Consider the following 22,696-nt stretch of genomic DNA (forward strand, 5'->3'; position numbering starts at 1 on the left):
AACAGACTTTGAAAATCATTTCCCCTAGAGGTGATACGGGCTGGAAATATAAATTGCTTCCAGAAGGGTTTAGATAAGTTGGTGGATTGCAGAACCAGAATGGTTCCTGAGCAAAATTAGAGTGTGAGGGGCCCTCTGCCCCATGAAAATGATATCATAGAGGAAGTCCCCTCCACATGTCAGATGCCTGGGCAGCCATGACCACCTGCTAGCCCCATCTGTATGCAAGTCTGCCACGGGACACGGCTCTTTTCCCTCTCACAGCCCACTCCTGCTTGGAGACACCTCCCCCCTACCCCTACCCCCCACACCGACACTCAAGCACCCATGTTGAGCCTGTCCTCCCCTCCTCCCCACCGGTGCTCCAGCACCGGTGCTCCAGCTCTGAGCCGTGGATTTTTGTAGCCCCACGTTCAACAGTGCCAGCCCCTTGCCCTTAGCATCACAGGAAAAGCTCTGTACACTGCTGTCCAGCACAGGCCCCGTGAGATGGTGGAGACTGGAGTCACCTGCCAGGCCCTCCGGGGACGGCTGCTGGCATGCAGGCTGTCTGTCCAGCTGCCCCCCCCCACAGTGCCTGTCTCTGCCTGGCTTGCTTCTCCAGGGCCCCCAGCACAGCTGCTGGACCGGGTTGGTGTTTGAGCCCTTCAGGGCCCTGCGGCCCTGGAAAGCTTAGACACTGGGACGGAGGCATGGTCATGAAGAGGAAGCAGGCTGCTTGGGCCTCTGCCAGGCTATCTGCCTCTGCAGAAGGCCTTCTGGGAGAGGGATGAGCAGGATGGAAAGGCTACGGAGTCTGCTTCCCCACCCAGGGTCCTAAGACGCTTTTACTTCTTCCCAAGCAGCCACAGAGCGAGCCAAGTGGCTGAGAAGTTGGCATGACTGGCGCGTTAGTACCATGGACAGTAGTTCAGCCCTGGACAGTGGTTCAGCCCGTGGACAGCTCCCCATGCCTCACATTCTTAAAGCCGGTTTCGTTAGAGCTGTGTTTGGCCAGCCGTGACCTCCGCTAGCTCCTGTGGGGTCCCCACCACCTCCCCTAAAAGCTCTCTGGAGGATTCACTTACCCATTTTCAAAGGGGAGCGCTACTGAAGAGGGCCGTCCCGTGTGGAGCTCCCTTTGTGGGTGGGGACTCCCGTCCCGTCCCGTAGCCGGCCACTGGAATTCTCAGATCTTGCCCCAGGCAAAGTGGCTGCTGCGTTGGTTATGGCTCGTTTCCCCCAGTGACTCACAAGCTGGAGGCTTGGTTCTCGGTGCGGTGAAGGAATATCGAGGTGGACCTGGGGGCGTTCCTGGTGTGTAGGAGATTCTGCCCTCAGGTGAGATTTAAGGAGTATGCACAGCCCCTCAGTTCCCACATACATATGCTGGTTGTAAGAGCAAGCCTGGCCCTCCCCAACGTCTGGCTCTGTCTGGTGACCAGCCCTCTCGTTCCCAGGCACACGTCTGCTGCCGAGATGCCAGCTTCCATGCGGTCCTCACCAGAGGTTGAACCAGGGAGGCTTTTCAACCTCCACAGTCCGTGGGCTAAGGGGTGGGGAGGTTAAGCTCCATGGCAGAATGCTTCCCTAGCAAGTGCAACGCCCCGAGTTCAGTCTCAGTAATGCAAAGACAAAACTGAGAACTAAGTAAACCTCTTTCCTTTATACAGTTAGCTTGTCTCCAGTATTATGTTACAGGAATTAAAAAAGCACTAATACTGTTTCCAAGCTTTCTTAGCAAACCTGGTCCTAGTGCTTGACTGCCAGGGGGCTAGTGAGGGGGGGTCAGGGGGTTAGTGAGGGGGTCAGGGGGCTAGTGAGGGGGTCAGGGGGCTAGTGAGGGGGTCAGGGGACTAGTGAGGGGATCAGGGGGCTAGTCAGGGGGGTCAGGGGGCTAGTCAGGGGGGTCAGGGGGCTACTGAGGTTGGAGGCCAGGACTCAGTGACGCTCATACTGAGACACCAGGAAGCCTGCTAAGAAGGCCTCCGGCTCCCCGGTGCCTGGAGAAATAACCTGTCATTCAAGATCCTTTCCGCTCTGTCTCGCCAGGTTCATCTCTTGTCTCTCTGCTCATGTTTTCCATTTTCTAGCCAAACTGGATTCTCAGTTAAGAATCCTTTGGTTGCAATGTGATGGAAAACTCAACTCCAATAGACTTAAACAGTGAGTGGGTATCATTGACTCCTGTCGCTGAGAAGCCCGAGGGCATGGCTGACTAGAGAAACCTGGTCCACAGGCTCAGCCGCTCCGGACTGTTCTCTCAGCCCCAGACCCTCCGTGCCGTCTGGTGACAGGGTGGCTGCTGCAGCCCCAGCCCTCGGTTCTCTTCCCACTCCTAGGACTCCGTTCGCTATTTTCTAGGCCCACTCAACTCGATTGCCATTCCCAAGACAAGAGACGCAGTTGATTGGAGGCAATCAGGATGCATCCTGGAACTCTCAAGTCACAGTTTCGTCGAAACTAATTAGGGAACAGTGGCAGACCCCTCCAAGAAAATGGAGCTGCTGTGTGGGGAGAAAAAGAGAGACGGAGGCCAGGGACGCAGCTAAAGGCATCCAGTAACTGAGCCTGCAGCCCCCTCTCTGCCCCCGGCCTGACTTGCTGTGTCCGGCCGCCCTACCTGCTGATAGCCCGTGTTCTCCATACAAGCTCATTCTTGCCACCGTCTCTGCTTCCACGGCGCTTGGCTTGGATGTCCCTCTCTTGTGTCCCCACCCTTGCCACATCCTCCAAATCACCTAGCACATCTCCAGTGAGTCGGGGGGGAAAGCCGGGTTACTTAGACATGGGGGTGTCAGAGGAGGCCCCACTGAGAGCCAGGAACCCCAGCTTGTGACAACAAGGTCTGCAGGTAACGAGGAGAGCAGACATGCATCGCAGGGCTGGAGCGATGGGTGGCCACGGTCACACTGGCCCAGTGGACTGAGATGCCAGCACCCCTGCACCCCAAGAAGACCTCTGGTCAGGGAGTGGAGGGCTGTGCTGTGCCCAGATCATGCAGCCTGGGCTTGCTCTGGCCTGGGAGTAGAGTTCTTGCCCTTGAAACGGACTAGCAGGGGTCAGTATAAATGTGACAGGTGACGGGGGGGGGGTGCATGGAGGAGGCAGAGGCATTTGGAGAAGGCTCAGTGGAGGAACCAAGAGAGAGGCGCTGTGGGGTGAGGCTAAGGCACCCTGGGCTCCTTTTCCTGCTTCCACGGAGCTGCACCTCGGTGTCACTAGAGTATGGGGGCGGGGAGCCTGTGGGTCTAAGGGAAGGGAGGAGCTGGATGTAGGAGGGGAGAAGGGAGGGGCTCAGGCTTTGGAGGGAGGTTGGGAAGGGTGTGGAGGCAGGAGCTGGGTAGTGAGTCGGGGCACAGGGTACAAGAACCAGGAACCATTATTCATTCCCACCAACCAGTCTGACAGCCTCCCTAAAGAACCCTCACTCACTCCTGGGACCCAAAGGGGGGTGACCCACCTCCTCCCCTCCTCCTCCCCTAGGGAGGACCCGTCTAGGGGCTGCTGCTTCATGCCTGGCTGGCAGTGGCTACTTTGTGGTTTCTCTGTCCTGGGAGTCCCGGGAACATTTCCTAGAGGGGGCTGATTGTAAGGGCACAGGAAGTATTTTTCACCTAGCCAGCCTCCCCACTTGTCTGTTCCCTGACTCTCAACCAAGAGGACTGACTGAGTCTAGGCCAACTTCAAAGGAACCTCTTCCGTGTGGGGCAAGCGGCTCCAGTGGGGAGACCTGTCCCCGTGGCCCCCTGACCACACAGAGCAGAGCTACGTACACCCCGCACGCTGACTGTCTGGTTGTTTCCTCACTAGCTAAGCCGCCCCATCCCTTTCTTCACCAGAAACGGGGGCGAGACTCGGCTGAGTGGGGACATGGTCGTACTTTGCCAGGCTGTGGGAACACCAGAAGCGGTTTCTGACTCCTTAGTTGAGCCTGTAATGTTGGGGTTCAGAGCTCGTAGCAAGCACCCAGGGTTGACTCTAATTTACTTCCTTCTACCCATAGAGGTCCTTAGTGACGAAGGCGATTGTGGATGTCACTGCCAGGCCGGGACATGGCAGGGTCTGAAGTGTGCTGGCACTGGGGTCTCTAGCGTCCGGGTCACAGCTCCAACCGGCACTATAGGGCCTCACTCTGGACTGAGCCCAGAGAAGCCGTGGGTGGCAGCAGAGCAGAGGGCTTAGGGCACAGGCTGTCTGGCTCCACGGCATCCCGCCCTGTGTGACCCGGCACCGGCTGTAGTTTGTCATCTGCAGAATGGGGATAGTAAGTGAAAGCTGTCGGGAGAAGCGTTTGAGACGTCACGGTAGATAGCGGCAGGGCGCATGGCAGAGACAGTGTCGCCTGCTAATTCAGCGTGTCTACTGTGGGCCCTAGCAGCCTCGCTCCCGGAGAAACAAAGGTCTGGGGTGGCAGGGGCTGCTTGTCAAAGACCCCGGGAGGATGATCGGGTGCGCAGCACCCACCCGCATCGTGACTGACCAGCGACAGAAAGGTGTCCGGTGTGTGTTCAGAGAGCAGCCCCAGGGGACTGGCAGGTGCAGGACTCTGTGGACGAAGCCAGACACAAAAGCTGCGTGCTACGTATGCCCGTTTCTGTGATGTTCTAGAAAAGGCAGGTGTCGCAGGATGTGTGTCTGCTGGGGCTAGGGGGGGCACGGTTCTCAGCCATCCTCCCCGGAGACTGGCTTCCCTCCTGCTGATGCTGTGAGGTGCTCAGTGACACATTAGCAAGAAAGATGCCACAAGAAATAAAGTTTGTTATGAATTATTCTATTTGGGGCTAATTATAGGCACAGAGGAGCGGAGTGTTTACAGAGACAGGAGGTGGGGGTGTGGGGAGGGGGGGGAGGGAGGCCCTGAGGCTGGAATGGGGTGCAGGCTGGAGAGACTTAAAGCCCATGAGCCGCATAATGGCGTGGGGTGGATAAGGCACTTTTAAAATAAACACAGCCAAACTCAGGTTCAAGGTGATTGAAATGTCAGAAGACAGATCGAGCCCTAGGAGCTGGCAGATCCTCAGGACAGATCCTGGAATCCCAGGGGACACTAGGGCGTGGGCCAGCCGTGGGATGTCCTCTTCCATGTCATGACTGCAGGTCTAACTCGCCCCGTGCAGCATGACTCTGCTCTCCGGGGTCCTCCTTGTGCTCACCCGAGACAGCAGAAAGATGGGTGATTTCCACGCAGAGACATTGAAGTGTCCAGACAGAGCTAGGAGGGCACTGAAAAGTTCTGGGTTCAGCTGGTGCCCACTGCCTCCAGACGGGTTGTGGAGATCCGGTGGGCAGACTGCTGCACCTAAGTCAGGGGACACGGCCCTGGATGAGGTCCCCTCACTCCCTCAGCGAGACGTAGAAAGGCAAGGCTCGTGTGGGGCTGCCTGGTCCTATGTCGGCTGGACCCCCAGCCTGACGCCAGTGGGCTGCAACCCCTGGGCAAAGGCGCCACGCCTGCTGCTCTCCAGCTGGAGTTAGGCACCGCCGGCACTGGGCTCAGAGGCTTACCCCATCCACTAGCGTTCTTGGCATCAGACCTGGGTGCCGGCTGTGGACTCGCTGACCTGTGCTCTCAGCTGGCGGGCCGTTACACGCAGGGTCCGCAGCAGAGCGGGCTGGCGCCTCCGCAGCTTGCCAGAGGAGCCCCTCCTCGCCTCCCCGCACAGTGCACCGTAGGCTGTTTATTTATGCCCACTGCCCTGCTTTCTACTCAGTCAACTGAGCCGGGAATGACAGTCATCTCTGCTCTGCCTCACCTAGCCTCAGACCTGGGCCAGGAGGCAGACACGCCCCCTCTCCGGGGCCTGCTAGGTAGGGCAGCCTCCCACCTGCCACCGTGGGACACTGTCACCCTTTCCGTGGGCCTTGTCCCTTCTCTGTTCTCCCATATCCAGCGGCGTGGCCACCAGTGACACTGTCACCAGGTGTCACGCCCTTGCTTCTGCAGTAGCCAGCCTGATGTGCCCACCAACACTGCCCCCGCAGCCCATACAGGGCCTGGGGTTCCCGTGGCAGCATGGACGGAGGACCTGTGGGTTGCCTGGCCATGTTGCAAGTGAGTCAGGCAGGCAGACAGCAAAGAAAACAAGCTCAGCAGAGATCCCACTAGAAGGTGGGCACTAAAGCATGGCAAGTGGACTGGGGGGGTGGCTTCTTGAGGAAGTTCGGAGTGTAGTGGCCACATGTGTGGAAGCATGCTCAGCAGAAGCCAAGGCCCTGAGGTACAACTGAGCCGGGAGAGCAGAGGCTCAGCGGCTGCGAAAGGACAGGAGAAGAATAAACCAGGAGCCACATCCGGCAGGGCTCCAGCCAGGATGGTGCCTTTTGCGAGTGAGAAGCTGATCACACACCCCTCACCCCCACTCCTGGGCAGCCACAGGGTGGCTGAGGGGAAGTGTCCTGCTCTGGGGCCCTTGTGAAGCCCACTGTTCTGTGGGTGCAAAGAGAGGGCAAGGTAGAGGGGCCCCAGGGAGCGAGGGGCCCCAGGGAGCAGTCAGACCTAGAGCGCCTTCAGCAGGCGGGGGCAGAGACGCCTCAGAAGGACCCAGACCCAGGGTGGGGGGCAAAACTCCAGTGAGCAGTGCTTTGACACTGAAGGACATCCCCTCAGGCCCCTGAGCCTTGTGCTGTGGCGGTGCCTTCTGCAGGGACCTGCCCACAGCACCCAGATTTGCTGCTGCCACCAGCACTGTCCCTGAGCCAACAGTGAGTGACAAGGGCTACAACCTTAGACTCGCCACTCTGCCCGTCTGGCCAGTGTCCGTCTCCCACCACTGGGCGGGCTCCAGAGAGAGGATCAAACCGGATTTTGCCCTGCATGGCAATCTCAAGCCACCACTCAGGGCCCAGCACCTCATTTGGTGTCAGGAGAAGCCAAGGACAGCAGGGAGAGTGAGCAGTCCTGGTGCTGTGGTCCTGAGGGAGCCAGGGCTGCTGGGCGGCGGTGAATTGGACCAGAAGGAGGTCAAGCCGACCTTGAAGCAAGCCAGCCTGTGTCTGGAGTGCATCTCAGGGGGGCAGACGTGGTGAGGAGCAGGATGGTTACACAGATACACAAAGGTTCTGCCCCTGGCTTCCCCTGGGAGCAGCTTCCAAGCCTGGGAGGAGAGCTGACCTCTCTCTCTCTCTCTCTCTCCCTCCCCTGCCTTCCCATCCCCCGCCACACTCCATTTGTGCCGCTCCGATGGCAGTGCCCACGTTGTGCCGAGGGGGCAGATGAAGGTCTCCTTGCCCTCAGTCTCTGAAGCCGACTGTCTGCACACGGCTGGCCCTGGTGGGAACTGTTGGCTGAACAAACAGTTGTGTTACTGAAGCTGTCCCCCACCCCCACCCCGTGCTACCCTCTGGGAAAAGGGTTGGGAGACAGGTGGAAGAGCAGGGACTTTGCACAGTGGCCACACCCAGCTGGGACCCACTATGCCGAGTGTCCCAGGGTGGCCAAGCTGGGGGGGGAGGGGCTCAGTCACTTTGCACTTCCCCCATTTCATCAAGACCTGTAAATTTCCTCATTAATATACTTAAAGTTCGTTTTAAGGGGGACAAGCAAGAGATAATTGATAATAAACTCTCCGTGAATGCCCTGAGTTTACTGTAGGTAATTTATATCCACAGATCGCGCCTCTCACTCCCGATTACCCATTTAGCCGTATCGTAACAGTGGTTCAACCAGACTGACGCCAGCTTTTATATATTCCAGCCCGACAGCCATAAATACCCACATGGGGGGCGGGGTCTCACTGCAGGTTTCTATTAAGATTTAAATATTCATACAGTTATTAGCGATTTACTAAAGAGCGCGTGACCTCTTCTAGAAAGTTCTAAAGTTTCACCAAAAGAGACCCTGACCCTCCCTTCCCCTGCTCTGCCCCACCCCCAAACCAGAGAAAGGGGCTGCTCTTCTGCAACCATGTGACATCATAGCATCGCCTGTTTCCATGGTGATGGCAAGCAAGGTGAGGCCGAAGCCAAGGATGGGAGACAGACCCAGGGAGGGGTGGAGTCTCTTGAGGGCCAGGAGAAAGCTAGGCCTCCACCCCCAAAGCCTCCTGGACCCCATTGCCCCACTCCCCAAAGCCCTCCATTCCTTCCCTTGACTCTGTCTCTGCCTGTCCCTCTAGGGGCCCTTGACAAGGAGGACACATCAGCCCTGCCACCCCCTCCTCCCTCCTTTCTTTTTAAAACATTCTTCCCAGGTGTGGTGGCGCAGGCCTCTAGTCCCAGTACTCAGAGGCAGAGGCAGGAGGATCTACGTGAGTTTAAGGCCAACCTGGTCTGCAAAGTGAGTTCCAGGACAGCACAGAGAAATCCTGTCTCAGAAAAAAGGAAAGAAAGTCCACCCTGACTGCATCAAAATGAGAGAGGGGTGTGGTGGGAGTGAGGGTTCTGGGATTGCAGGCCCAGAGAGGGCAGTGGTTCACCTCAGGCCCCACAGTAAGGGTTGGCTCATTTCTCTCCCTTCTCCATGTTCCCTTGAGCTCCCTCTCTCTGCTTCCTGCAGCCAAGTGTTCTCCGCCCAAGACCTCAGGAGCCTATTAAAGGGGTAGGAAAGATAATGAACCAACCAGGAAAACACAGAAATCAATATTAGGAGAAAAAAGTACGGCAGCCCTTAAGTGAAAGAAACAAGCTGGTAATTATTTGGACAGCCGATAATTAAAATGGGGTGAGGGCTCATTACTATATTGTCAAGGGTGTGATGGCCATGGTCAGACACCCTCTTCCCAGCTTGACAGTTGAAGCCAGGCCCTGGGCTCCTTCCCTCCTCCTCTGGGGTCCCCAACTCCTCTTTCCCTGCCTGCAGCAGCCTCTGACTCCTCGGTTGCAGCTGGAAGCCCAGGCTGAAGGCTCGCTGCCTCTTCATTCCCCAGAAAGAGAGCATCACGTGGCTCTTGGGGCCCCTCAGCCTCTAGAAGGGACAGTGTCTCAGTCCTCAGGTAAAGGTGGACACCAGTTGATCCCAATGAAGCTCCAGGCACCTGTGGATGGCAGATGTGTCCCCGCCGCTGCCTGGCATCAGGGCATCCACTGGAGGCTGAGAGAGCAGGTCCAGGGAGGGTGAGCTCTGTCCCGGAGAGCTGGGGTCAGGAAGCTGAGCCGTGGAGTGGTAACAGAGCCGGGGGGGGTGTGGCAGAGGCTCATGGTCTCGGAAGGGACCCTGCCCTGCTGTGACCCTAATTTGTAAAGTTGAGAGACCTTGGGCATTGTCTAGTTCTGCTTCGGCCTGCCAGCTTGTTTGGCCAGCACGATGCCTAAAATGTTTAAATCAGTTGTCAACGTTTTGCTGTGGGAGGTTCCACGCCAGTGTGGCCTCCCAGCTTCTCAGCCACCCTGCCTGAGTGGTGGCAGTTGCTGGATTGAGCTGACCCTGGGGTGGACACAACGCTCTCCACCTCTCTCTCCAGCAGAGTTCTGGGCCATCCCAGATTCAGTCCCACCCCTCTGACCCTCACAGGATCAACACAGCCGGGTAGGGCAGAGGGGACGGCTGTCATTGGCCTCCACATTCTAGTCCCTAAGCAGGACACCGCTGAGAAGAGGTGGCAAGGACATGGGTGTGCCTTTGGCGGGTGTTGTCCTAGGGTTTCTATTGCAGTGATGACACGCTGTTGAGGAAGCAAGTTGAGGGGGACAGGGTTTATTTGGCTCCCACTTGAACATTGCTGCTCATCGATGAAGGAGGTCAGGACAGGAACTCAAGCAGGGCAGGAGCCAACGCAGAGGCAATGGAGGGGAGCTGCTAACTGCCTTGCTCCCCATGGCTTGCTCAGCCTGCTTTGTTACAGAACCCAGCACCACCAGCCCAGGGGTGGCATCACCCACCATGGGCTGCACCCTCCATCGTTGATCACTGATTGAGAAGATGCCTCACAGCTGGATCTCATGGAGGCATTTTCTCACCCGAAGCTCCTTCCTCTCTGATGACTCCAGCTCGTGTACAGGCACACGGTCTGATGGAGGAGACCACCTGCACAGCTGGCCTCTGACAGCCCACGGAGGGCCCAAGAACAAGCCTCACATGCCCAGGAGGGATAGCCCACAGGAGGTCACATGACTCGGGAATTCATGGGGCTGGGAGTGAGTGGGTGCCCTGTAGGATGCAGGCTTGCCCAGGCTGGGCCTGCACCAGATAGCATAGGAGCTCGAGGAGCCGGCCTCTGCCCTTTGAGGTTACCGCACTGTGGTTACAGCTGAGGTTGCAGGGAGAAGACCGTCAGGAGCCCCCAGGCTGACTTGGAATGTGCTCATTGTCAGGAGCCGGGAGGTCAGCTGGGAAGCCATGGGAGGAGCTGGGCCCGCCATAGTGTCTGGTTTCCTCCCTGCTTCCTGTATTAGGAGTGGGGTCAAGAACTTAACTTCTAGCCAGGCGTTGGTGGCGCACACCTTTAATCCCAGCACTTGGGAGGCAGAGGAAGGCAGATCTGTGAGTTTGAGACCAGCCTGGTCTACAAGAGCTAGTTCCAGGACAGCCTCCAAAGCCACAGAGAAACCCTGTCTCAAAAAAAAAACCAAAAAAACAAAAAACAAAAGAACTTAACTTCTGAGAACTGGAGCACTGGTTAGCTGGAGACCTCCTGTGGTCACAGGGTCATCGTGCTGGTGTGGGCGTGGCTCAGGCAGACAGTGGGCCCACGGATGCTAAAGGATGGGCCATCGCAGGATGTGGTTCTGGGAGGCCATGCCAGGATTTCCTGCCATGGTGACTAGGTCACTCCCCTGGGGCAAGACTTGAGCCTAGCCATGCTCCATACACTGTGTGCAGCAAGATTTGCTGACCACTCCTGCCCTGGTGGGACACTTGCCTGGGTGGTCAGAATCGTTGGCCCTTCCCTGCCCTGGACATCAGTCATTTATTTCTTCGCCTCTTAAGCTGCAGAGGGAAACAATAGGTCTCTGCCTCCTGGAACCCTTGTGCGGTTGGAATGCGCGGCAGTGCGTTGTGACTGTCAGGGAGTACTGGGTGACTGCGATCGCAGTAATTCGCAGTACCCCGGGCTGATGTCTGCGACCCACCTTGTGTCTCCAGCCTTCAGTCCTGTCCAGCCCCAGAGCCACTTGCAGCTGAGCCTGGCCGAGCTCCGTTAAGCCAGTGAGATATGAAACGCCGTCACATCCAGGACGGGGTCTTTAATTAAATTAACTGCCGGCAACATTGTAAAACCGCCGATGGGCTCATAAACAGCCGCGCAGGCAGCAGCCATCCATCAGCCCTGCGAGTTTGCCGGGGGCCACACCTGGCTGGGGTGGGACAGCCACACCTGACTGTGGCCACATTTTTTGGAAGCACTGACATCCTTTCTTCGCTCGTAAGTTTACCTGGCGAAGGTCACGGACGAAGACTGGGGAAGGCTTGGGTGCTGACCGGGGCGGGCAGCCTCCAGTCTGCTGACCCACAAGGCTGTGCGAGAATACCCTGCTCTGCAGGGGCTCGCTGTGAGACCTGGGATGGGTGCTCTCCCACTGTGAGCCCGGTTCTTCACTAGACAGGCAAGAGGACTCCCTCTCCTCTGGCCTGCCTCCCTCCTCTGTGATGTCCCCAGCACCCTCCTGGCCTCGTGCCCTGCGGGGAGCTCTGCCAGCCGTTCCTTCGTGTCCTTCAGCCGAGGCTGCCGTTGCCTGGCAAGGCTCGTGTGCTGCCTTGCACCAAGTAGTGACAAGAGACCAGGCGGCAGGTGGAGGAGGACTCACTGCACGCAGGCACGCATGCCATGGCCGTCTCCACCGCCATGCAGGCTAGGAGGAGGCCCACAGCCACAGCCATCGGCAAAGTCAAAGCAGGAAAAGGCCTCCTTCCCCCTCCCCCCTTTTCCCTGGGCTCTGTGACCACATAATTACCCCGGATTCCATTCTATTTAATTGTAGCTTATTAAATTCTAACCAGCCAATTATCAACCACAATTACAGCTTAATTCAGGGACACAATAGCTATTTTATCGTTTGTTAATCAAATGCTTATTTAGACCTCAGTTTTATTAACTATTTCTCAGGCCTGAGGCAAGGCCCCTTGGGCGAGGGCAGGGGGTCCTGAGGAGGGCCCAGGGGCCTGTCCCCCATTGCAGTCCTCTGTCCTCCAGAGTTTCCAAGTCCCCTTTGCTTGCAGGCTTGAGGGTTCCTAGTGGTGGCAGCCATGTCACTCAAAGGGTGGGTGCTGGATAGAGTTGGAGCCCCTGAGTTAGTCCGTTGAACACGGCACACCTACTCCTTGCCAGGCCCTGCCTGGTGCTGGACGGATGCTGCCGGTGGGCCTTAGGCTGTGGCAGGTGTCTGATCGGGAAACAGGCTAGCAGTGGTCACCGTGCAGCCAGAGGAGGTGACACTAGAGCTAAGGCTGAGGGTCTAAGAGGGGCAGCCATGGGAAGAGAGCGGGCAATGAGCTACAGACGGAGCAGGGCAAAGGTCGGTGCTGGGCAGGTTTGGTGGGTGTGAGAAGCAGGGGTGGAGGGGGAGGGGTGGTTACCGCAGAGCCAGGCTGAGGAAGCGTCTATATTGTGACCACCTGTCTGTCGGCTGCTTGCGGGGTGTGTGGCTGGTCTCCTGTGTGCAGCAGGAAGCGGTCAGGAGTGCAGCACACTCCCAGATGACACGCGGGGTGTGTGGCTAGTCCATCCTCGGAGCGGTCCAGGTGCCACAGTCCTGTGTGCCTGCTTGTCTTCCGTGCTTGTGGCTGTCCTTGTGTCCAGGGAGCCCACCGGGGAGGAGGGCGACTTTCCTCCCGTCTTGGGAAGGTGGCTTCGGCTTCTGTGACACTTTCATACATGTATTACCATGGAAACCACAGCGTGTGCAGGCATGTGTCTGAGAGCAGGTTGGGGACAGCCGTACCTTCTGAGACACCATGAGGTCTGTCCCCTCCCAGCACTTCTTTGTGCGTGACCGCCATTATCGCCAGAGCCTGGATGCTGACCTGTCCCCAGGGAGTCCTGTGGGGCTGGGAGCCACAGCTGGAGGGACAGGTGGCCAGTGGGCCACTGCTCCGACCCTGCCTCCTCCTGTGGGGTCACCACTGCGTGTCCTTTCACAGATGGGGAGATGCGGCTCTTTCTAGGTGGCATGGGGTCTGCAGCCAGGCTGTGGGACGCGGTTGGTGGGCAGTGCCAAGGGTTTCCAGGTTTCTAGGGATTGTAAAGGTTCCTGGAGTGCATTTCTGGGACCTTGTCCTCACTTTCAGACAAGTTCACAGCTCTGAGCTGACACCTGGAACCCCACAGCTCTTCATATGCCCTGTGGCCTGCAGGGGGCAGGGGACTTGCTACCCATGTCTCCTGCACTTCTGCCTATGTTTTCTCTCCACACCTCCCCACTTCCTCCCCCTCCTCCTAGAATGTATGTGTCCTTGTATATTAGGCCTTTATAGTTGAGCTTCCATGACAGAATTAAAAAACAATAATTGACAGAGCTCTTGAAGCTGTCTCAAGCCCTAAGGAATTCCAACCCTGCTTGTCTGCGGGCCACCCCAGGCTCCTGTACCACTATGGCAGTCTCCACCGCGCCCTGGAGCAGCCTGGAAACTGCTCCCCTAGAGGAAGGCCTTCGCCTCCCCAGGACTGGCTTACTTCTGTTTTTTGAGGAAGCCACTTCTCTTCCCAGTGATTTGTTGACTGATTGGAAGGGGAACAGAGCTGGCTCTTACAGCCTGCGCTGTCTGCTTCCTGCCCTTTATTTCTGGGCTCTGGTCCGTTTCCAGGCAGTGAGTTCAGCATTCATTCAACACCCTCTGGGTGCTTGCTATGTGTCGGACATTGGTCTGGCTCTGGAGATAGGCAGGAGGTGAAAAACACTCAGCCACTGTTCTCGGGGCATTTACACACTCAAAACAGGCAATGTGACTGTTGTCTGGGAGCTCAGAGGAGTGTGGCCAGCTGTCTGGAGTCAGGAAAGATTTTTGGCCGCAGGGAAGCTTGAGCAGGCTTGAGCAGGTGGGGCAGAAGCCCCCAGAAGATAGGAGATGTGTACATAGCTCGGTGGGCAAAGGATCCTCAATTCAGGTGGCTTCAGCTAAGGAAAGAACTGGCCCCTATGGCCAGGAACCAGTCCTACCTTTAACTCAGGCCTGGTACAATTCCAGGCCTCAGCCGCTGCCCAGAAGTCTACCTGTCCCTTCCGGCCATCTCTAGTCTGCTGCTTCAGACCTCACTGTGTGCTTGGCTCTGGTCTGACAGACAAGGCCTGAGGGGCTGACCCTCTGCTGTGGGAGGCACAGAGCGACTCCAGGGCCACCCAGAGCTCTGAACCTGTCCCCTTATCCTCGCCAAGGTCTTAGACTCCCATCTCTGCAGAGGGGGAATCCACAGGACCAGGAGCCAGGCCGGGTGATCACAGGAGGGACCAGGAGTAGGGTCAGCCATGTGACCTGCTGAGTCTTGGCTTTCTTGGAAGAGAATCAGGTGCTGTCAGCCAGGATGCCGGACGGACAGAGGCAGAGCCTGGAACAGGATGGGCACAGGCTCTTGAGGGGTTTCAAGTTGTCAAGATGTCACCTGACGTAGAAGGAGTCCCCTGGGGTGAGGCCACAGGGGAAGCTCAACCCCTAGCACATTTTCCTGAAGCATTTCTCTCTGCCTGCCTAGGCATCCATACTGCCTAGGGAGCTGGGACACCCAGGCCAGAGGACCCTGTGAAGAGCCACCATCTACAGATAAGCTTCTGGGGGGCTCCCCAGCTCAAAGCAGGGGGAGCACAACATGTAGGACTGGGGGGGCAGGCAAAGATGGCACACAGCCCCCCGACACACACACTCCAGTCCCAGTCTGCATTTCGGAGGGGACAGACAAGCAGCTGGCCGTCTTGCCCCTGGCTGTTTTCTCCCCACCTGGGGGGGGTGCAGGGAGGCTGTGAGGAGTGGTGGCGGTGGCCGTGGCCGTGGCCGTGGCGGGAGGAAGTATCAGCAGGCTGGCTGTGCTGGGGAAAGAGCTCTCTTCTGGCTGCAGCTGTGAGAGACCAGGTGACATCCTGCCCCCACCCCTCCTACCCTGCTGGCTGGGATGAGGCCTTACTCAGTAAATGCAACTTCATTAATAGCTTGATTAATCACACCTCATATTTTCGTGGTGCTTTTAAAAATAAAACATCTGAAAGCATGTTCACACCCACCCTGCGCCTCTGAGATACACAGGAAGCGCTCATCCTCCCCACAGCAGCAAGGAAAGTCATGGGCTCAGCTGCACACAGACACGTCCAATGCACACCTGAGCAGAGCTGGCGTCCCTCCTGCAGTGAGCAGAGCTGGCGTCCTGCAGTGAGAGACCTGTGCCACCCGCAGCTGCCCGTGGGCTTCTCTGCCTGCTCTCTGGATCTTCTCTTAGACCAAGAAGGAAGGGTTACCTTGCAGGACTTTTAATTTTTTAGGGAGAATTGTGGTCATCTAGTCATTCAACAAACATTCTACTGCCATCCAGGAAGACCTGGGCCCCTGCCCACAGGAATCATGGTCTGACGAGAGACAGCGTGCAGTCAAAGCCCCCCACAATGCTGCATGTAGCCTGTGTCCTGGGAGGAGCCTTACGGGATGGGATAGATAGATCCTCAGGTGGGTGACTGCCCTAATTTCATTTCTGCTGTGATAAAAATACCAAGACGGAAAGCAACTTGGGGAAGAGGAGATCCTTTAGCCTACAATCCCAGGTTACAGCTCATTATTGTGAGGAAATCAAGGCGGCAGAAGTTTGAAACAGCTGACCACGTGGCATCCAGTCACAAGCTGAAAATGCATGAATGCGTGCTTCCTGCCCAGCTAGGATGCCCTGCTGTGGAAATGGTGCTCCCCACAGTGACTGCATCCTCCTGCATCAGTTAGTAAGCAGTCAAGACGATTCCCACAGATGTACCCATGGACAACCTTATCTAGACAGCCCCATAGACGTGCCTGTAGACAACCTTATATAGACAGCCCCCATAGACATGCCTGTAGACAACCTTATATAGACAGCCCCGCAAACGTGCCTGTAGACAACCTTATATAGACAGCCCCCATAGACATGCCTGTAGACAACCTTATATAGACGTCCCCGCAGACATGCCTGTAGACAACCTTATCATCTAGACAGCCCCCAAAGACATGCCCACGGACAGCCTTATCTAGACAGTCCCCACAGACGTGCCTGCCGATGACCTTATCTAGACGGTCCCTCATTGAGACTCTGAATTGTGGAAAGTTGACCATTAAACTAATCACAGTGAGTATGTGGATCTGAGACCTCACAGGAGCAGGTTCCTGCCCTGGTCCTTCCCAGGTGGACCCAATGGGCCAGGCACCACATTCCATGGATGCCCACCCGCTCCCGAGACCCTCCCACAAGACAATGTCCTGGCCCAGGAAGTCTTCCCAGAGACTGGACAGTGAAGCCCCAAGTTCCTCCTGGGTCCTAAAGTCCTGTTTCCTCTGCAACTCTGCGGTGTACACACACACACACACACACACACACACACACACACACACACACACCTCCGATCCTTCTGCTCTGACCACTGGTCTCAAACAAGCCCAGCCGCTTTGCGACCTCGCTCTTCCCTTTTTAACCCTAAGCACTCTAGCCTGGCCATGGCATTTGGGACACCACTCAAAGTCCCCTCCCGAGGCCTGCTTCCCTCTGGGTTCCTGTCACCCCATCTTTCTGGTCACTCCCCTGCCCTCCCACACCCCTGCCAGTATGGGCAGTGCTTGAGCCGGATTTTGTTCCCCCAGGCCTCTGGGCGAGGACTCTTGCCTGCTCCTGCCGTGTCCCCAAGCCTGGGATGGCCTCCGGCATGCAGCAGGCACTCAATTTGGGTATGCTAAATGCAAGTGTACATTTCAGGTCACAGAAGAGGCAGCAAGGCCCCTTACCCAGGACTCTTGTCTGCTTGTGCCGCTGGCCCTGGGACCTCATCTAGTTTTCTTCCACATGTAGCTACCACCCTCAGGCCCCCACCTGCCTCTATGTATGCGCACTTGTACATGCATGTAGACACACGTGCTCGTCCCTCATCCCCAGGAAGACATGGGGAGAGGGGACTGCTAGGGTGTTGCCCCTGTCTTGCTGGAAGCAGCGTGGACAGGAATGCCACCTTCCAACAAAGTGAGAGCTCTCCTGAGAGAGACGGGCCTCTCGTCCTTCAGGGCCAAGTCATCTGCACACCCAGTCTGCAATCCCTGGTGACCACAGCCTCACAGCCACCCCTAGACGGCTGCTGGGCCTCATCCTGTGTGGGTCGGAGGACCCAGGTGGGCGCATTGGGAGAAGCCCCTAGGGAGCTAGGCTGAGTGGACTTCCAGATGTGGCAGCCAGCCCTGCTCGTGTCTGCCCCCATGCAGCGTCAGGGGCCACCTGAAGTCCCACTGTGCCCTGGCAGGTTCCACCTGTGGTTGGCCCTCAGCAGCCTGGGGGTGAGAGCAGTTGGCATCCATGCCTGGTCTGCACTATGAGCAGGTATACTAAGTAGCATTGAGACAGACAGCAGGGACCAGGACTGGGGATAAGTTGCGGGGACAAGAGTCTTGACCACCCGCCTGTATCTCCTATGGCGAGAGCTGCCATGGTGGTGGAGACAGGCCCTGCGTGTAGAGCGTCAGATGTGCAGTTTTCAGGCTGAGATGGGCATGGGAGGTGGGGAGTCAGTGCCCAAGAGTAGGCCTTCTGCAGCCAGATGGAGGCGTGTCAGATGCCAGAGTGGAATGTTCAGGGATGCCAGCCTTGGCCCATCCTGAGACCCCCCTTCAAGCCAGGCAAACAGCCAGAGTGGAGCCAGAGGGTCCGGCTGAGGCAGTTGGGAAGGGGAGGTCTGGGCCAGCCAGAGAACTCGGGTGCTCCATACCAGGGTCCTAGGTCATTTGGGTCTGAGTTCGTACTGCTGGGTCCCACCCTTAGTGGAGGGTTCATATGGAAACACAGAGTAGTGGCTCACACTGTGACGGGCCTGAGGCTCTCCATGCTGCATGCGTGTAGTTCAGATGAGAGAACTCTCCGGAACGTGTGGACAGGGAGAGTGTGCAGCTGCCCGCCACAGGGGCCAGATCTGACCACCCAGACAGCACCCTGCTGTCCCTAAGGATATGACCCAAATTTACTACTCACCCATAAGTGTCCTTGATAGAGGACAGGGCTACAGCCTGGGAGGTACCCCTGGGGCCTCCTGAGACATACCCTCACCCCAGAAGTGGGAGGGAGGCCACAGCAGAGTGGCGTGACGGAGGCCCTGGAGAAGTGAGCTATGTCCCTTATTGGTCACAGTACATTTATTTTTCATTAGCAGTTAAATGCAGACATGAGGGATTGTGCTGGGTTCAACGGGCGGCTGACGTGAGTAGGGCTTGCTGCGCTGATCGATAGGGAGGCGGAAGGCCTGAGCACCCACTCTGCCTCACACGCCGCAGGGGGCCCGCACCCATCCAGCCCTGAGCGGAGACAGGCACGGGTATGATGCTGAGCCTCTGCCAGTTGAGGGGAGGCAGAAGCAGACTGAGACGTGCCCTGAAGAACTGTGGGGCTCCTTCCAGGGCCCTGCCTCGGGGCTGGCTTGGCCATTCATGTGTGCCGTCCTGGGGACTACGGAGATGCTATGACTTGTCCCGGCTCATGTCTTAAGAGGCTGCCGTGCCTACCAGGACTCATCTTACACCAACACTCTAGAACTGCCTCCTGCCCCCGCCCCGCAGCTCCCCCTCACTCTCCAGACCTCAGAAGTCTGCACGAGCCCTAAGATGCATCTGTGAGCCAGACTCAGACTTGAAGCATTCCCTGGGCCTGAAGGCTGTGGGTGGAGCTTAGCCGTGGAGCACATGCGCTTAGCAAGCTCGGTGCCCTAGGTTCAACCCCCAGCACCCTCCCACACACACACACACTCAGAGTGAGTGGGTCTTAGGGTCCCCCTGAGCACTTCCTGAGGGCAGGGCCAGAGCTGGGGCCCTAGGGGGAGGGGCTTCTGCTGGGCAGTGAAAAGTCTGGATTCGCCTCCAACTGTCTCGCGCGTTCCTGAACCTGACAGGGTGGTCTGGGAAGGGCAGCCCTGTGTTCACTGACTGCTCCTGTGCTTGGCGTCTGTTGCAGAGTTGTGGGGAGGTGGCTGCAGAAACAGTCACGGGAGGGAAGAGCAGGTGTGCGGCAGGGGAAAGGAAGACCTCAGCGGAGGAGTGGGGTCTGGAGGAGGGACAGCTCAGAGCAGCCAGCCTCAGGGACGCACTCCAGAGTCCCCATGAGCCACTGGAGTGACCCCATGCCACAGATGCAGAGCCGGTGACTTCACCCAGCCTCCCGAGGTCACCAGTACCGGGGAGCAGAACGTACTTCCTGGGGACTTTTACACCCAGAGGCTGCTATTAATCTGTGTGTCAGTGGGAGCTGCTGCAGCCTTGAGGGTTGGCCGGGCCAGCAGGGGGCACTGGTGAGCATTTCCCCACCCTTTCAGGTGTCCTGCTGGTAGACAGACACATCGGACTGCTCTGGGGGTTTTACCTCCACCAGTGCCCTGGAGCCAATGACCTGTGTAAATGAGTAACGAATGGCTTGTGGGATGGCGCTAGGTTTGCGTTAAAATGAGAAGGAAGCCCATATTCAGGTCTTCTTGAATGGACGGGGAGTGGCTCAGGTCCTAGAAGTTCCAGGAAGACTCTTGGCGGCCACCCTGACATGCCTGCCCATCATGCCTCACCAGCCCTCCCCCACCCCACCCCTCCCCAGTCTTCCGTACTGTAAGTCCACCCAGCACCCCGCTTGTTGCTGCTCAAGATTACATTCTGGGCACATGCCCCGCCTCCCACTCGTCTTGTACTTAATGGCACCTATCTTAAGTGCCGGGGCCCTCCCCCCCCCTCACCTAGATCTACTGGGACGAGGGCCTGCTGGGCCAAATCCCAACACTTCTAGGAGAATACGGAGGCTCCTCATTGCTGTCCTACGTCCACAGCTTCCTGAGAGCCAGAATCTGTCTTAGCCTCACTGCTCCACCCTCGTCTTCAGAAAGCCGTGTGTCCTTTCTTATGCTGACTTGGAGATGAGGACAGGCTCAGAAAGAATGTCCAGTGGCTCAACCGCACTTGTTATTCCTGGGCCCCGCCCAAAGCCGGCCTTTTGCTATGCCAGCTGCCTCTGCCCGTCTCGGAAGCCCCGGCTTACCTCCGCCCTTCCTCCTGCAGGTGCCCAGCAGAGTGCCACGGTGGCCAGTCCAGCGCCTGGTGCCAGCCCAGACCTGCTTCCCCACTTCCTGGTGGAGCCCGAGGACGTGTACATCGTCAAGAACAAGCCCGTGCTGCTGGTGTGCAAGGCTGTGCCCGCCACCCAGATCTTCTTCAAGTGCAATGGGGAGTGGGTGCGGCAGGTGGATCACGTGACCGAGCGCAGCACTGATGGCAGCAGTGGTGAGTCCCAGATGCGCTCACCGGAGGGAGGCAGCTGGCCCGAGGGGCTGGGAGCACCTGCAGGCAACAGGACCAGGTGCGGCCGTCTCCTGGCCGGTTCAATCTGCGTCACCAGGGACGGCAGAATCCCACACCTGGCACTCTGTGAATACACACAGGTCTTCTCTGGGAGACTCCCTGGCCATCAGCTTGGGACGCAAGAGGGAAGGCCCACACACCCCCATCCACTGAAATGCCCCGGGGTCTCTCAGCAGTACACAAAATCAGGACAGCCTGCCCAGAGGAGGCTGGGAAGGAACGGGGTGGAAATGCGCAGACTCCGCAGAAGAGTGTGTTTTCTGGTTGTTTTCTGCTCTCTGCTGAAGCATGCTTGTGTTATTTCACGATCCCTCAAGAGAGGCAGACAGTGGGGTGACTTCTTAGTAAGAGGAGAGCAGAGCTGAGGCTGCCTCGGGGCTCACAGACATGCTCCTCGGGGGAGGCTTAATGATGGAGAACTAGGAAATGACCAGAGAGAGAAGCGGGAGACAATACCCCTGACTGGGGCGTAGCCCAAACAAAGTCCAGGCTCACTGGTCACGGCTCAACAATGGAGATGCATGGGTGTAAGCAGGGATGCCCAAGGAGTGCCACCGGCCTATGGGACTTCAGACTACACAGTGACGTGGCCAGAGCTATGGGTGACACAGTGTGGAGGCCAACGGGAGAAGCAGACCCAAGGAGACCCAGCTGAAAGGGGCAGAGAGGTCAAAACCAAGGAGTACCTACCCTCCTGTGGGGTACCAACTCCCCATTGCAAGCCTTGGCCTGAGGCTGGGCAAGCGGTCATGGTAGACAGCCCTGAATGGCTTCCAGTACTCCCCAAAGCAGGGTCACAGAGGCAGCCACACTCACACTCACATAACTAACACCAATACTAGCAGCCACTAATACACATCGAGCCTATTGGTTTAGTCGTGTACCTCTTTGCACCACGACCGCAGCCAGCCTGAGATGCAGCTCACACCCCAGTATACAGCCCATTTGGGACGCATAGCCACCAGCATGAGGGTGAGCAACAGCGCCATCCAGGCAGGCAGGCAGTGCCGGGATTTATACAGATGCTAACGGGAGACAAGAAAGTTTCAGAAAGGTGACCCAGAGTGTGGCCTGTGCCGTGGGGAAGCAGGAGTGGGTGGTAGCTGCCCTGACTTCAAGAGGAGGGATAGCGTCCAAGTTTAGAAGGACATAGGAGTGTCGCCCTGTCCAGAGGGATAGGGTGAGAGACAGAACACCGGCCCTGGAGCATGGCTCGGGCTTGGGTGCAAGCAGATGTCAGGAAAACTGCAGTCAGACTTGTGCTGTGGGAGGATCGCACAGGGCAGATGGTGAGGCGGTGGCCCGGAGAACAGTTGGGAGCACTTGCTATTGTGAATGCAAGCTGAAGAGCCCCAGATTCACACGGCGTGACCTAGTCCTCAAAAGCAGGCTGCCTCTCAGAGAAGACTGAGGCCTTGATCCTGACCTGTCCAGGACCCCCAAAGTGCTCCCACCGTGTCTTCTGGGCCACAGAGAGGACACCCATCCTCTGCCACCCGAGTTCACAGAGGCGGGGTTCCTCCCTACCGTGTGCCAGCTCGGCCCACCATACCTGCTGCTCGCCACTCCCATCCTGCAGGCCCCGAGGGTCCGCGCGCACCCTGTACCAGCAGGGAGATGTGGGGAGGGGGATGAAGGAGGAGGACAGGAGGTAAAGAGAGACAATGCTTCAGTTTAGTGCTGCTCCTTCCGAGCTAAGCCCCAAGACGAGGAAGTCTGGGGCTTGGGGGCTATCAGGAGGCTTGTCTACCCAGAGGACACTCAGTACCCCAGGCCAGGATGTTCTGGAGTTTGTCCATCCCTGACCCTGAGACAGGAAGAAAGGAGAAAGCCCCTGCTCCACCCACGCCTTGGTCTCAGAGGCCCCACATTTATGAGTGCTTGACGGATAGCTGATGCCCAGGGCTCGCCTCCTGCACCCAGGCCCTGTGAAGGGTGCCTTGGTTCTTAGCCCCACCCAGCCCTACACCCAAGAGAGCAGGGACAGCAGGAGAAAGTGTCCAGTCGCGTAGTCGTCATCCCAGCCAGGCGGCTGTAGACATGCACACCTGTAACAACTAGCCAGGATGGGGCGATGATGGGAACAGCTGGGTCCCGGCGCTGTAGCTGGAGAGGCTCCATGAGGAGGGTCTGGGAAGGGGTCAGGAGGACATGTTGGAGAAATGAAGAAGGAAAACAGTCTCCCAGGCTGGCTGGCTCAGCTGGGCTCACTGCTCCTGAAATGCAACCCTAATTGAATTTCTCTGTTAACAATGGAAACACATTGGCGGCTGGCCTCTCTCTCTCTTTCTGATAAGCCAGTGACCCAAGGGA

The 22,696-nt window shown here is 57.6% G+C and overlaps 1 protein-coding gene and 1 long non-coding RNA gene across 5 annotated transcripts in view; one reads left to right on the top strand and one right to left on the bottom strand.

The window, feature by feature from the left end:
• Positions 1 to 22,696, top strand: part of Unc5a (unc-5 netrin receptor A) — a 55,888-nt gene that overhangs the window by 22,121 nt on the left and 11,071 nt on the right. For all 4 annotated transcript variants that reach the window (XM_040756014.1, XM_040756015.1, XM_040756017.1 and 1 more), the window contains exon 2: positions 20,084 to 20,305. In XM_040756014.1, coding sequence (XP_040611948.1) covers positions 20,084 to 20,305 — 222 coding nt within the window. The remainder of the gene's footprint in view (positions 1 to 20,083; positions 20,306 to 22,696) is intronic.
• On the bottom strand, positions 18,173 to 20,089 carry LOC121143668. The gene is made up of 2 exons (XR_005880973.1): positions 19,765 to 20,089; positions 18,173 to 19,430 (listed from the first exon to the last, which is right to left on the bottom strand). It is a non-coding gene; the product is annotated as an uncharacterized LOC121143668 (long non-coding RNA).

The sequence above is a fragment of the Mesocricetus auratus genome, unplaced genomic scaffold (genome assembly GCF_017639785.1).
Source record: "Mesocricetus auratus isolate SY011 unplaced genomic scaffold, BCM_Maur_2.0 Super-Scaffold_100013, whole genome shotgun sequence".
In the NCBI taxonomy this organism is placed as follows: Eukaryota; Metazoa; Chordata; class Mammalia; order Rodentia; family Cricetidae; genus Mesocricetus; species Mesocricetus auratus.